The following is a 15,016-nucleotide window of genomic DNA, read 5'->3' as shown; positions in this document are numbered from 1 at the left end:
GGCCCAGCATCAGACACTCCAGCTTGCCTCCAGCTTGCTCATCAGCAATCCCCTCCCTCCTCCCCAGCCTCCTACCTGCATATCCCACACTGCATTGTGCTCCTCAAGCCAATGGGTCTACGATTCCTCATCAAACCTTTCTGTCAGTGGGTCTATGATTCATTTGTCAAACTGTATTTTGTGCTCCCAGATGACCTCACAACCATCCACAAGCTCCTTCCAGTAAAGATCTCCTCCCACCCCAGCTGAAATCCCACAATTACTCAGTTAACCAAATCAGACATGAAACAGCCGCAGCATTTGTGGCTAGCAGAAAGCCCCTGCCCGCCTACTGGGGAAAGCTGCCCTTCATCACCCAGCCCTGCTGCCATCCTCCACCCCTGCTGCCGTTACCCGCCCCGGGGCAAAATCTCAGGAGCCAGGGAACACCTGCGGAAGCTCTTGGTTCCCCTAGGCTAGACTGGGAGTCTTCTGCTGGGGGCTAGCCTGAGAACCAACCAGGGTCAGGGTGGTGGAGGGCAAGCTGTGGTCTCAGTCCCAGCCAAGGAGGCTTCCCCAGTGCAGTGTAGTGAGCAGGGCTGGAAGGACCTTTGTGGTGGGGCTGAGGCAGTAACCTTGGACACTACTGCAAGCCTCACACTCAGGGACACGCCACCTCATCTCCTGTAATCAATCTGATGTGTGTTCATATCTGTTTGAAGCAAGAAACGCAGTGCTATTCAACTTGCACAGGATGGCAACATGAACATTTGTTTGCTTTCAGGTGGACTGCCTCTGTGCACATGGTTCAAGGGAAAACTTGAACATATGCAACACTAAAGCAGGCTAAATTAGACTGACAAACCCAAGCCATTTTTCTCTTCGTGACCTTAAAACTAGTCTTGCTGTTTCAGATAATGTAATACCAACTTTTAGAGAAAACCAAAAGATGTTTTAGGAGGCATAAGCAGAAAACAAACAAATAGGTAAAGATTCAAAAGTCAACCACAGAAAACCAATATTGAACAAACTGGGAAATGTGAGACTGAAAAGTAGCTCATAAAACAGATGATAAAGGAAAACATGTCTGTATTACCAAAGAAAAATAAGCAAATGAACAGCCTACAAAGTCATGAGTTCATAAAATCAGTTGTTTATGCATCAGAAATAATGGCACATGAAAGCAACCGACAGGTGTGGGACAGTGAGGGTACCACTATACATGCTCAAATTAAATGAAGTGTGAAATGCATCCACAGGACTGCAAGCAACAAGATAAATGACAAGCATTGCCCTGAAAGATAGGGGTGAAAAAGGGCTGATGTGGCAGACTCCCAAGAAGATAACACAATAAACCATTTTCCTTCAGGACACCTATGGGACAAGGAATGGGGGTTTTCTTGACAGTTGGCTGCAAACCCTGCAGAACTTTGCAACCAGGATGGGAAAGCAGCACAGTCAGAGCATGAAGCACAGCAGAAACAGGAAGGCTGAGGAGAAACTGAAGTACTTTGTTAATTCCCTGGGGAAGGTGAGTTGAGTACAGAGAAGCTGAAGCTACTCCTGGTTTGGCTGCTGCTCAGATGTGCTGAAGGATGTTGGGCCAAGTCCCAGGAGTGTTGGCTGTGTCTCTACTTCTGACAGCAATTTAAAAGCTAGCTGAGTTATGCTGTCTCATAGGGCATCATCTCATCATTCAGGTGAGTAGATCATCCACAACTTTGGAATGCTGTCCCAAATACTAGGAGCATAAGATTCTAAGGGTAATGGTGAGAGTTCTAGCAAGTAATTTATAGAATATCTTTTCCGCTTTGGGCAGAGGCAGCCTTGCTCCACAAGTTATAGAGAATTTGAAAAGAAACAAACAAATTTCAGGGGTGAAGGAGTTAACAGTTTTGGCAGGAAATATTTTTGTTGCAACTGGCTGTGCTTGCACAAACCACTTTAAGGAGATGATATTGGTGGAAAGCCATAAAGGTTATTTACATAGACAGAGTTTCATCTCCCACTCCAAAGCAGGCTGGATTGTTTATGCTAATCTAATGCTTTCTTTATCATGGCTCGTGTGAAGCTAGGAACACATGTTAGGTTGTGTTTTTCTTTGCTCTTTCAGTACGCTGCTAGCAGTCCTTTGAGATACTGGTTTAATGAGATACTAGTTTAAATTATGCAGCATGTGCAATATTATAAAAACAGTTTCAGAAATTTAATATTCAAATAAAACCAAAATATTGTTTGTACCATGAGCTTTATTATGCTCCAATGTAGCAAGAACAAAGTTATGCAGGAAATAGATCCCAACCTTTTTAGGAATATACCTTGTAAAATACTCCAACAAGTTGAAGAGAACAACTTTCAGGTTTGCTTCTAGCAGCTATTTTTTCCATTTCCTTGACAGCCATTCTCAGTCCCCTCCTGGTATGAGAAAGCTGTTTTGGCATTAGCTTAGTTTAACAGTTGGTATTTACTGTTCTGTTCAAGTCAGAAACTGAGATACTTTTTATTTAAAAAGCCTAAGTCTTAAAGCATGTCTACAAGAGCTTGTCAGTTTTCTTTGGCAACAATTTCAAATCCAGTGTTGCATCATATTCTGCTGTTAGAACAGACCCACTCTTGCAACATAGCCTGCACCCAAACTGAGATTAAGTACACATCTTTTTGGATATGACATAGCCTCTGTTTAAAGAATGATGGGATTTGATATTAAAATTAACAACCTCATCAAAGCAGCTGATACAAGATCTGTGTAGAATTATTCTTTTTATAGGATTGCTTGCACTGGCTGGTATTCTTTTCATCAAATGAAAACCAAACATTTGGTTTTGGTAGTTACTGGCTATGTTCAAGTTACTTTTCCTTTAATTTCAAATTAAAGCAGGCAGACATTCCTTATTAAAGTTCAATGAATTCCTCTCTGAATTCCCTAAAGAGAAACTTAAGATGATTTTCATTACCAAATCCTGTATATTTCCATACCCTGCCATTCTAAGAAAGGATGATCTGTTTAGCATTATGATACTATTTTGAAAATAAAGCCAAATGATTTCTCTCATCCTTGTTTAAGAAATTAAATCCCCATCTTGCAAACCAGGTGTTGTCCACCTGGGGATAGTTTTAAGCAAAAGCACCTTACTAAGCATTTTCCACAGCTGTCACTCTGTCAGTATTGTAAATCAACGTAAAGAAAAAGCACAGCCTGAACTTAAAACTGGAGTTTCCCAGTTCTGCTGATCCTTCCTCTGATAAAAGACACGTGCAGCTGGAGCGGCTCATCTGGCCTTTTCTCTTTTACCGCTTGCAAACAGTGATTATCCTGTTTGATACACAAACTGCAAAACGCCTGTGGAAACAGCATCCCTGCAATCACCCACAAAATCGACAAGCTTGAACTTACATATATCCTTCTGCTAGGCCTGAGGGAGGCACAGCACGGACTCTGCAAGCGGCGAGGAGAGCAGGTAAAGGTAGGCCCGGCGAGGCTAGGGCGCCTTCCCGTGGCAGCCCAGCTCCTGCTGCCGCGGAGGAGCCAGGTCCCGGTGGCTCTGGGTGAGGACAGAGCTGAAGCCCAGTAAGCACCCCCTCATAGCCCTCCACCACAGCAAAGCCCAGTCGCACCCTGAGCACACATCACATACTGCACCGCTACCCCAGTCAGGCCGTAGCGCTGCGGCTAATACCCCACCCCCCGCGACTACATTTCCCGCCGGCCCTTTCGCCCAGTCTCGCCCAGTCACGCCCACTCCCAGCAGGCCGCGCGGCGCCGCTCACTGCCATTGGTGGGATTTGAAAAGAAGCCGCGGCCGTGCCGGTATCCTGGTACCGGTGGTAACGGCAAGTGGTCCGGGAGAGTGGAGCGCTGGGCTGCCTTCGTGTGCCTGGAGCTGGCGGCTACGCCCGCCCAGCGTGGCCTCGGCTCTCAGGTAAATCTTGCGGGTGGCGGGGCTGCTGGGCTTTCCTCTGAGGAGGAAAGGAGGCAGTGGTCGCGGCCCGCGGGTGGCGAAGTTGAGAAGCAGCAGTGTGGGTGCCCGTCCGGAGGGTGGTGCTGAGGCCTCTTCTGCTCATCGTGGCTGGCGCCTGCGGTTGGGAATGGTGGGTGGGAAGTCTTGGGGTGGGAGGAGTCTGAAAGCTCGGTGCGGCTGCCGGACTTGAAAGCCGCGGGTGATGCTTGGGCCAGGGCCGTGGTGCTGACAAGGCAATGTGCCAGTGTCCCATAAAACCGGGAGAATAGTGCAAAGCCTTGAACTGAAAGGTTGATATTTGCAGAGGGAAAATGTTATTTTTTTTTTTTAATCTTTGTTTTCGTGTAATATCTGATGTCAAGCTGCTAGTCTGTGTGGAGCCTTTTCTATCCTTTCTTGTGCTGCTTAACAGAGCTACACAGCCTGTGTGTGTACTTTGCAGTTTGCTGTGTGTGTCTTTCTGGATCCCTTTCTGCTAGGGTCCCGGCAGATCTAAACTCTGCTGTCACTATAAGCAGAGTTACAATAACATATCCCAGTATGTAAGTGCACTTTGATGCCTACAGCCAGGTAGTATACCTGTTTACATAAGAATACCTGTGGTAATTACTGTGCTGTATGACACGCTGTGGAGGTGGACAGTCTGCATCTTGGGTCTTCCATGTTATCTGACCGAACTTTACTGGTTTGAGTGCTGGGCTCATATGAGCACTTGGAGTTCCAGCTTTGCAAACGTAGCTTAGTGTTTTTTGAATTGCATAAAAAGGTATAGAATAAGAGCATAATCTTCACAAATCATGTTTTAAGTTTATATTTAAAGCAACTAAGGTGACAGTTATCTAACAAATTTTTCCTGTCAAGTCCTGATAAAAGTTTTACAGTGTGACTTTCTGTATCTGATCAGTAAGACTTCTAGGTGGTGATAGCGCAGGTATGTTTGTTTCCTGTAGTAGCTTAGTTACAGGTCAGTGTTCAAGCTGTGATAGTATTTCAGGCCAAGTTTTCCTCGCTTTCTTACCAGGCCTGACAAAATAAAACTATATCTTAGAAAAAACTGTATGTTAGAAGAAACAAAGTAAATGTTGCTGCTTGGTTTACCTATAACTAACTCTACCTCATTTGTAGCTTGGTGACGTTTACCTAACTTAATGAAGTTCTGTGTCTGCCTTTTACAGGCTGGGTAGGAAGACTAAGCCTCGAAGTTTTTTGGCTCTGAAGTGCAGATGTGTTTCAGATTTTATGCTGGGGGGAGCAAAAAAGTTACAACTGCTTTATAGGCATGACTCTTCCTGAGCAAAGGGACTTTGAACCAGCTCTGATCTGTCCATTGCTTTAATGAACACTGCATGTGCATTTCAGAACTAGGAGGTCATATAGTAGGTGTCCAATTGCTACAATGCTTGCTGCCATCCTCTATGAGCAATTGCCCAATGAGTTAGTTATTTTAAACTCAATCCGTAATTAAGCTGACAAGTCACATCTGTAACTCCACAGGAAAAAGCAGTAAGAGAGTAAAATGCCAACAAAATATACTAATATTTTTAAATGCACTTTTAAAAAGTTATTTTGAAATTTACCTGTCTACTCAACATTGAATTAATTTATTTCATTTTCTATAGCAAATTTTCAATTCCCAGGTTCTGAGCTGGACAAAAGTCTTTAAGTTATGGATTTATAAATGAATTGCTGATGCATAAAATGGTTGAAAAATACTAAAAGGCAATACTTTAACTTATGCTGTGACATGAGGTCTTCTAATTTTCTAGTGTCCCCTTAATAGCTAAAGGTATTTTTTAGTCTTTGGAATTTCTCAGGTCCTGCAGAAATAACCATGTGTTTTGGTTACTCGTGCAATGAGTATTCAAAATGGATGCTATAATGGGATGATGGACAAGTGGATGTGGAGCAATATAATTTGTTTGTGTTTTTTTTTATTTTATTTTATCTTCCTTGTCAGACATGGTTTTTAGCAAAGTTGTGGTATATGTGTAAGGCCTTTCCTGGTAAGCAGTTACTTTCCATTAAAAGAAGAATGGAAGCATGGCTGTTCTTGTTTCATCATGATGCTAACTCCTCTGCAGACTCTCTCCCCAGCTATCAGAAACTGGCTATGTAAATTACATATAGAATAAAGAAAACTTTCTCCTTGGAGAAATTGAACCTATTGGCTTCAAACTGTATTCTAAGGGACTTCATGAACTCTACATTGTATGATCAAAGAGCAAAAAATAGTTTTGTTTTATCTTGCAGGATGGAACCAATGCTGGATAATGAGCAACTTTTCAGACACTCCTATATTGCTAGTATTGAGCCACCTCAAAGAACAGGACCAGTAAATGTGGAAGATATTAAAGCAGATCTCTCTACTGAATTTTCTTTGGTTTCTTCAAGCTCAGATACAAGCCAGGTAAGAAAATTTTGATGCTTGCATTGTTTGGATATCTTCTTAAAGGAGTTTAGACCTTTCATTGATAACAATAATCAGAACTTTACATAGAAGATGAAAAGCATCTTTAGTATGTCTTTAATTTGGAGAAGATGCATAGGATTAGACTAAGTAGTGTGGCACTGCACTAGTACCTTGCAGGGTGCATCGGTCCTCTGTGAATGAGGCTAATTGCCAGTTTAGAGCAGCTTAATCATTGAATGTTTTTGTGGGTTTCATTCTTGATATCTAGTTGGCCTGTATGTAGTGTATATACATGTGCTGCTAGATTAATAACTAAGTTATGACAGTGACATTCTGCAGTGGCCTAGGCACTTGTAAAAACTTATGTAATGAATTCCTTTTGCTTCCCATGTCTTCAAATAAGTTTGTTCAAAATAGCCTGTTGAAAATAAAATTGCTTATCAAAGAATCTTAACAAATTTCTAACAATTTTTTTTTTCTTTTTTTACTTAAGAGGAGCAGTTTGGAGTCTAAGGGACACATACAAGTTTGTCTGCGTATTAGGCCATTTACGTCATTGGAAAGAGAGAATGAATTCCAGGTGTGAAACTTAATTAGTTTAAAAATACTTTAAATGTATAGGGGTGTTTTTTCCCCTGTAAGTTGAGCTCTCTGTACTCTTTTCATGCCTGCTTTGATTATGTTTCCTTTTAATAGGACTGTGTTTCACTTGAAGACTCAACAAGCATCATACTGAAGGCTCCCCAAAGCTGTTTGAGTCGACTAAGTGAAAAGAATGCTGGACAGATGATACAGAAGTTCACTTTTTCAAGAGTAAATTAATTGTCTTTAAATGTTTTTAATTTATTCACGGGAAAACTTGGTTCAACTTATTTAATATTAAGCAAACTAGATTTTTAAACTGTCAATAGTCTTTAAGTTTACAAATATATAATATTTAAAAGATTCTTTAGAAGCCTCTAATGATCGCTTTACCAAGAGATATCTTTATTTTGTTTATGCTCAGGTGTTTGGACCTGAAACAACTCAAGAAGAAGTCTTTGAAGGTGCCATGAGGCAACCTGTGCAGGATTTCTTAGATGGATATAATCGCCTTATTTTTACATATGGTGTTACAAATGCTGGGAAAACCTACACATTCCGAGGTATAAGCAGAAATGAGGCTCCTTGAATGAAATTTCTCTTTTGAGTGCTCATTGTTTCTAGCAGAAATATTATAGCTTTTTCCTTTATTTAAAGTGTAGGTCCTAGACATTGGCTTATCTTGAATATTAATAAATAACCTTCAAAGTCCCCTTCCATAACAAATATCACTAAGCTGCCAACAGATGGAGTCCCTCCCAGAGTTAAAGTAAGCATATAGTGATTTGTAAGGTTACAATAATTTCAACCAGTTGTTTGATTTTTCTTTTCCCCTTGAAGTATCTAGAATGTCAGGGAGGAGAGGGAGTTAGGAAAACATACCTTCTATGTACCAGGATATGAAAGGTGTGTAAGTTACTCTACACTAGACTAGTGTTTGGGTTTTTGTGTCTTTTTTTAAGACTGTTTATTGTTTGCCAGTGAGTGTTACTTTGTTCATGTTAAGTTGACTAACAAATGACATCGCAATAAACAAGAAATGATTAGAGAAGAGAGACAATGATGAGAAATAAAAGTAAGGCAACAGTACTTTAATTTCCTATGTTATTTAGTTCCTGGTTTGGTTTTTAAGTGCTACCTAGATCTTACATAAGTTCTGATTTATGTGGCGCAGCTAGTGCTATAACTCTTAGAAGCCCATCTGTCTTGAGTAGCAGAAACTGTCAGAGGCTGGAAGATATTATTTTCAGAGTCTGAGATAGAACAGTAGTTTCTCTTCTAGTCTATCACATTCTGTCTGTTTAGAAATCAGTTAAGTGAACCCTTCTTAAACTTGCATCTGGATTCAGAAAAATCGAATGTGCACAAAATTTTGTCTCCTTTTTGCCTTTCAGGAGCAAAAGTAGTATGCTCTGAGAAAAGGGTCTGGGACAGTGAAAGGCCTGTGTCTTTCCACAAGGCTTCTAGTACTACTTTTGTTGGGTCTGTGGAGTTAGTACAGGACAACAGCTGAGAGATCAGTAATGACTTGTATTTCAGGATTACTTCCTTGAGAGAGTGAGTGAAAGCACCTTGTGAAATGCAATCTCAAAAACTGCAGTTCTCTAAATGTCTTGTTGGTTGTAGTATTTTTGTTTGGGTTGTTTTTTTTTCCTTTAAGGCTAAGCTTATGAGAATACCACAGCAGTTTTTTGTCATGTTTTACCCCTTATTGTCAGAAGTGTAGAGCATGAGCAGTTGTTGAAAGCTGATAATATTTAAAAAAAAAAATGATGTTTCTGTTATATTGAGAAAACAAACAACCAACAATGACAAAAATCCAAAACTCTACTGCTTGATGCTGTAAGTGGCCTCCAAATTCCTCATGTATCCCTTGAGATTAGGATTGCTTGTTTTTGTCTTCATGTATCTGATTACCTTGGTCCCAGTAATAATTAGGATCTTTCTTTTGTATGTTGCCTTCAGGGACAGAAGATGATGTTGGTATTCTGCCAAGGACTATGGATATGTTGTTTAAAAGCTTTCAAGGAAAGTTATATACAGCAATGGATCTCAAACCCCATCGTTGTAGAGATTATATAAAGCTGACTAAAGACCAAGTGAGAGAAGAAATTGCTATTAAAAATTCAATACTTCGCCTAACAAAAGAGGTAGAGAATCGCTTCTTCCTGTACTGATGAGTATGCACATCTTTAGATAACTTAGTGTTACCCTGTTCATTTCTCACTAGAAAGACACTGTATTTAAGCATGGACATATCTATTTGCTGTCAGCCAGCTATTCAGATGAGCAGTAAAGTGGCCAGTAGAGCTGATGAACCCTGTTCTCCTGTGGATTTCTGTCTTGTAGCTGAGTACTTGGTAGGATGTAAACTTAAGGGTGTGTTTTTTCTGTAGTTTGGGCACCTGACAATTTGTCCTCTAGGGTTGCTGATACTTAAAAAGGACTGTACACTAACAGTATCCCCATCTGTGGAGATGCTGTCAGGTCTGCTCTTTTAAAGAATTACTGTCTTTCAGGATACTTGACTGAAATTAATGATTTTGAGGTTCTTCCCCTCTTTGTTTGGCAAGTATCCTCAAAAGAAGCAATTTTTATTTCATTTTCCTTTTTCTTTTTTTTTTTTTTTTTAACAGCAGAGCTATAAAGCCAGTGGACTTCTAAAGATTTGAATTAAAATGGCTTTCTGCTGGGCTTCCTTCTGAAACAGATCACTGTTGAATAGTCCAGAAATACACTTCAGTTTCACGAGCTGTCTGGAATTCTGAAGCTGTTTAGTCTAATTACAGTTACAGGGGATTTGTATGTTATGTAAGGATACCCTTTTTCTTGATGTTTTTAATTCTGAAATGAATGAAATAAGAAACCTGAGTGTATGCTAGCAATTTGAACTAGGAAGGGATTATTGTGGCTTTTTTTTTTGTTTGTGGTTTTTTGTTTTTTTTTTTTAATTTTTTTTAATCTTTAATGAAAATGTTCAATTTATCTCCCTCGTAGTATGTCAGGTTATAATGAAGTATTCTGGCTGTTGTGTCTTGGAATATATGTGACTTTTTTTTTTTCTTTTTTTTTCATCTTAGTTAACTGGACTTCTCCAGTGTGGAAGGCAGGTGGCAGCAAAATTCTTCAAGCTTCACTTCAAAAGCTTAGGCTCATCTTAAATCTTGCTCTAAGAGTCTTTAAGAATTTCAGAAAAGCCTGTTATATGTGCATTGAATACATGTATATGTTCCCTCTATCTTCTGAAACTGTGCTTAAAAGAACAATACTTCAGCTTATAAATTTGGTGGCAAAGTTTGTGTCTATATTAAGAGATTTTGATGGCTGTTTTTTATGTATAAAGTTCAAACCTAAAAGTTTTGATTACTTAACTATTTAACTATTTCAGGAATATCTTTATAGAATTCCAACTTTAAATGAAATATAACCTTGACAAAATATTAAAAAAAACCCAAACAAACCAACCAAAAAAAAAAACCCTAACACCCAAACAAAACCCAACTGACCTAAACCACACCTATTTTCCTCTCTCTTAGGCAGTTCTGTTTCTAAACAAAAATCATTCAACCAAAACTAAAACTGGGAATGGAGTACATGTGTATGAACCTCATAAGCTCTAATTTGTTCTTTTGGTCTTTTCTAGACTTGTGGTTTTCTTTTATTGAAGAGCACAGCGGAAGATTTTTGTTCTCTTCCTAAGACCTAGACTTTATTACAGGCTGTAGAAACCTTTCACAATTGAATCACGAAGCAATAAATTGCTCACTTAATTTCTTAAGTTGAACATATGTTCTACACTTAACTGTTTCTGAGAGTTGACCTAATAAGCTTCAAAATAAGGAATTCTGGATTAGCAAAATGCCAATAATAAAAAATAATCAGGACTCTACATTTGCTGTGATAAGAGTAATGGTAAACTGCAACTGGACTCCTGCAAATCATCCTGTTTAAATAATCCTGTTTCTGTGTGGGCTCTCACTTCCCTCTTTTTCTGTGGCTCATTTTCTTCTGGTTCAGCAAGCTGAAGTGCTGTATGCTGTGATAAGGCCTAACAGAAGTGTCAGGAATGAGTATTAAAGTAGGAACAATCCTTTCAACAGGAGTCTACTGGTGCACTAGGCATAATATGTAGGTAGAGTTTTTGTATTGATACATTACAACTGTGCTGCATTCCTATCTAGTAGGACAATAGAGCTACTACAGGAGTAACTGGTGGAGTACAGTCAACAATATATCTTCAAGTCTGTTCTCTTTTATAGGTAGACCATCAAAATGGCACCACCAACAAAGCTCCGGCTGATTCTAATGGTATGTTTAATATTAAGGAATTGTAATTGAAGCTCACAAAGAAGTTTTCATCAGGTCAATAAATGACTTATGGACTATGTTAATAATAAAGTGACTACTTGACATTTTTATATGCCTATGAATTGGGTAGTAAGCAATTTATCTCTGCAGAAAACAGTACTACTTATTCTGTGGGCCCTAGTTGTGTCCTGACAGGCTTTTAGAGTAACTGTATGTAATCTAATTCTCGCACTTAAAAACTACCTAGGTTTGCTTTAAAAAGTCAGGATGAAGTGTACTTGTTGATTTAATTCAATCTTCTAAAGATACTGGAGAGACTTGAATAATTCCAGGCAAGCTGTGTGTGTTTGATAGAATTTGCTAGTGGAAAAGGAAGTGGTAGAGTGTCTCTTGCAATTATGTAGGGCAAGCATGTGATGCTTAATAAAAGGGGGAGGGGATCTTAGTTGTTTTTGTCTATGACGTGTGTTCTAGAAGGCTCAGTTTTCACTTACTAATTTTTTTTAAAATGAAATTCACTTTACTAGGCCTATATTGACTTGTAATACTTTGTTCTTGGCAGATTTGGAACAGCTCTTAAAAGACCCGGAACAGTCTAGCCCAACTGTGAAAAATTACGTGAAGTTTTCTGTTTGGGTTTCATTTTTTGAGATTTACAATGAATGTTTTTATGATCTCCTGATTCCTGTATCAAATGACAAGAAGAGAAGGACGCTACGCCTTGCTCAAGACATCAAGGGATGTTCGTATGTAAAAGGTGATGGGAATACATTGCAAATTGCCAAATAGTATTACTCCTGGTGTGCATATGTTATCTCTGAAGCCCTTCTTACTTTTTGTTGATATTTACAAATTTATCATGTTTGTTCTTCCTAAAGGTCTGCAGTGGGTACAGATTTCTGATTCTAAAGAAGCTTTTCGACTTCTAAAACTGGGGTTGAAACAGCAGAGTATTGCAAGCACGAAACTAAATGCTAACTCCAGCAGGAGGTGAGAAACATATTGAATAACACTGGGCATAGGATGGTGTGTGGGACAGAGCATGCAACAAAAGTATGTCTTGAAGGTCTAGGGAAGAAGCTTTAAGAAGGCCTAGATATCTAGGCTTAGGAAGAAGGTCTAGATATCTAGGTTTAGGGTTTGGCATCCTTTAGCAGTGCTTTAAGCCAAAAAGATTCAGTCCTTCAATAAGATGAACATGCACTAAACCGAACAGTGTTTTAATCAAATAGTCTCCTTCAGGGAAAAGCACTTGGCTCCTATTCAATCTAAATGTCTGAGGAAAAAAAGCAAAATAAGTGCTACATAAGTATCTCTTCAAAAGTTTGTATCTGATAGGTTATATGCTTAAGTATGTTGGCAGAGTCAACAGTGTTTTAAACAGACGTGATGGAGTCTAAAAATATTTTCACTTCTCTAATGATTTAAATTTCTTTTAGTCACAGCATATTCACAGTTAAAGTATTGAAAATTGAAGATTCAGGAGCACCGCAAGTGATTCGAGTCAATGAGTAAGTTCAGAGCTGAGTCTCCCTCTTCTTTTATGATGTCAGTTATCTTGCATGTTGATGTACTAGTATTGCACTATACACTCAGAACTCCCTGGTAGAGCCTCATGCACATACAGAGTTTTCCCCACTTTCTAAATTCATATGGTACTTGGTCCTCCATCACAAGCCATCAGGTGGCAATGCTGTTCTGTATCTTGTACCCTCTATTCAACACAGGGTTCAGTTAGCCTGCTGTACTCCTGAACTCATGTAAGTCCTCAAAAGGAATTGAGGTGGAAGGGGAAACCTGTTGGGAAAGAGTTTGGCAGGCAGTAGTGTGAAACTTGTTTAGGGAAACAGCAAGAAATCTTTCTCTAAGAAAAGTGTTTTTAAAAGCAAGTAATTTTTTCATGCTCAAAGGTAGATAAAGTGGATTTCTTTATCTGCTTTCAGATTGTCATTGTGTGATCTTGCTGGTTCAGAAAGATGTACCAAGACCCGTAATGAAGGTGATAGACTGAAAGAGAGTGGAAATATAAACACCTCCCTTCTGATTCTAGGCAAGTGTATAAACGCACTCAAGAACTGTCAACAGTCAAAGTAAGTCCTCTTATGAATTGCATACTGGTTGTGGATTTTAAATATTGCCTAGAACATTTAAAAGCTATTGTTTAAAATAGACAATGCTCTCACTAAGGTTTTGGTAGAAAAGATATATAGACTTGTAAAATCTATATTGTAAAGTTGTGTTGATCTAGGAAAGCTATTGTTAAACTTGCTTTGTTTTGTTCCTTATCTCATTCAAATTCTGACATCCTTTAGATATGCTGTTATGGATTTTATCAAATTAACTTGCTTCTGAGCTTGGCTTATCCAACAAACTTTGCAAAAGAGTGTTTTAAACTTGTGTTAGAGTCAGATTTTCAGCCTTCTGTTATTCCTTAGAGCTAACTCTATTTTCTACATACTTCTATTGGCAGCTGCTCATAAGCTGTTAGTCTATTTAGAATGTGGTTTGTTTTTTTTTTTTTGATCTTAACTTTGAATTTTAACAATATAGAAGAAATACTCTAAAGCATGATCTCTTAAAATGCTAATATGTGCCCCTTTGCAAGCTGGATTGGAAGCAGTAACTTTCTTAAAGGAGTTTTGTTTCAGTCCTGCAGCAAAGCTACTTATGAGCTGTACATGTATTCTGGCAGGAGCGTCACTATCTTGAGTTCTACGTTACTGTTCATATAACTGAATAGCTGTTGTGTGTCCAAAATGCAGGTAACTTATTCAGTGGCAAGTGTCTTTAATCATATCTTAGGAATTCTCATAAAAATTTTTACCATAAAAAAACTACATCACCAGCTGTTATGTTCAGGGTCACAGCTTTTGATTTTTGAAATGCTAAACTGCTGGGAATTAGGAAAAGTTCTGAAAAGTATCTCCATGTGTTTGATGTATACTTGTTTTCTTGCAGTTGTCTGTTTTCAGAGACAGGATACTGAACAAGAGGTCTCTGGTAGTGTTGGATACTGCATGCCTAGAACTAAGTATATGCTTTCCATGAATGTGGAAAGGAAAAGAGGTGGGACTATAGCTTGAGGTAGCATAAGGTCATGTGACCTACCTGATGCTATATGTTGAGTATGCTGTTGGTTGCAATGTATCCTCCAAATGTATTGCTATAGCTGATCTGAGACAATGGCTAAAGCAGCAGTTCACATCAGCCGCACAATCTTTTCACAAATAGCTATATCTAGTCCAAAATAACCTTAATTGATTGAAAAGCTACTTTTATAAATATTTAAGTGTTTGTCTTGCACTGCATAGCTCTGACACTAGCTGGAAATTATTAACTTTCTGGTCATCTGTTCTTTTGTCTTCGAAGGTTACAGCAGCACATACCCTTTCGGGAAAGTAAGTTAACTCACTACTTCCAAGGATTCTTCAGTGGAAAGGGGAAGATCTATATGATAGTAAATATAAGCCAGTGTGCGTCAGCATATGATGAAACACTCAGTGTGCTAAAGTTCTCAGCCATTGCACAAAAAGTAAGTGTGTAGTGTTTCATCTTGTGATTAGTACTTCTGATTTGCATTTAAAGGACAGGTATTTTCACTTGTAAGAATAAACTTAGTTACTGGATTTTTGTCTCATTGAATCATATTTACTAATTACTCCTAGGCAGGCTTTACTACTTTGCTGAAAATCTGTAATTAATTCCTATAAAATGTCCAGCCTAACAAGACGCTTGCTGTATTTGGAAGAAATTCCCTGAGAGCTAGGTAAACTTTTTT

The 15,016-nt window shown here is 38.9% G+C and overlaps 2 protein-coding genes across 3 annotated transcripts in view; one reads left to right on the top strand and one right to left on the bottom strand.

The window, feature by feature from the left end:
* The window catches only part of PANK1 (pantothenate kinase 1), a 47,930-nt gene extending 44,348 nt beyond the window's left edge, over window positions 1-3,582 (bottom strand). Inside the window, exon 1 of the mRNA XM_061459191.1 lies at window positions 3,374-3,582. The gene's annotated coding sequence lies outside the window, so the exon portion shown is untranslated. The remainder of the gene's footprint in view (window positions 1-3,373) is intronic.
* A 186-nt stretch (window positions 3,583-3,768) lies between these two features.
* KIF20B (kinesin family member 20B) overlaps window positions 3,769-15,016 on the top strand; it is a 38,292-nt gene continuing 27,044 nt past the window's right edge. The window contains exons 1-13 of one of the 2 annotated variants that reach the window (XM_061459186.1): window positions 3,769-3,899; window positions 4,812-4,869; window positions 6,189-6,345; window positions 6,842-6,928; window positions 7,045-7,161; window positions 7,355-7,493; window positions 8,896-9,080; window positions 11,190-11,238; window positions 11,801-11,995; window positions 12,117-12,228; window positions 12,678-12,749; window positions 13,182-13,328; window positions 14,608-14,770. In XM_061459186.1, the coding sequence (XP_061315170.1) occupies window positions 6,190-6,345; window positions 6,842-6,928; window positions 7,045-7,161; window positions 7,355-7,493; window positions 8,896-9,080; window positions 11,190-11,238; window positions 11,801-11,995; window positions 12,117-12,228; window positions 12,678-12,749; window positions 13,182-13,328; window positions 14,608-14,770 (1,422 nt within the window). In that variant the 5' untranslated portion in view covers window positions 3,769-3,899; window positions 4,812-4,869; window position 6,189. The remainder of the gene's footprint in view (window positions 3,900-4,811; window positions 4,870-6,188; window positions 6,346-6,841; window positions 6,929-7,044; window positions 7,162-7,354; window positions 7,494-8,895; window positions 9,081-11,189; window positions 11,239-11,800; window positions 11,996-12,116; window positions 12,229-12,677; window positions 12,750-13,181; window positions 13,329-14,607; window positions 14,771-15,016) is intronic. The other variant, XM_061459185.1, reaches the window with a different exon arrangement.

Source organism: Pezoporus flaviventris, unplaced genomic scaffold (genome assembly GCF_033815535.1).
Source record: "Pezoporus flaviventris isolate CSIRO_AGI_PZ_B2104156 unplaced genomic scaffold, CSIRO_AGI_Pfla_v1 ptg000029l, whole genome shotgun sequence".
Taxonomy (NCBI): Eukaryota; Metazoa; Chordata; class Aves; order Psittaciformes; family Psittacidae; genus Pezoporus; species Pezoporus flaviventris.
Note: the sequence above shows the minus strand (reverse complement) of the source record. Positions and strands in the feature narration are given on the sequence as shown.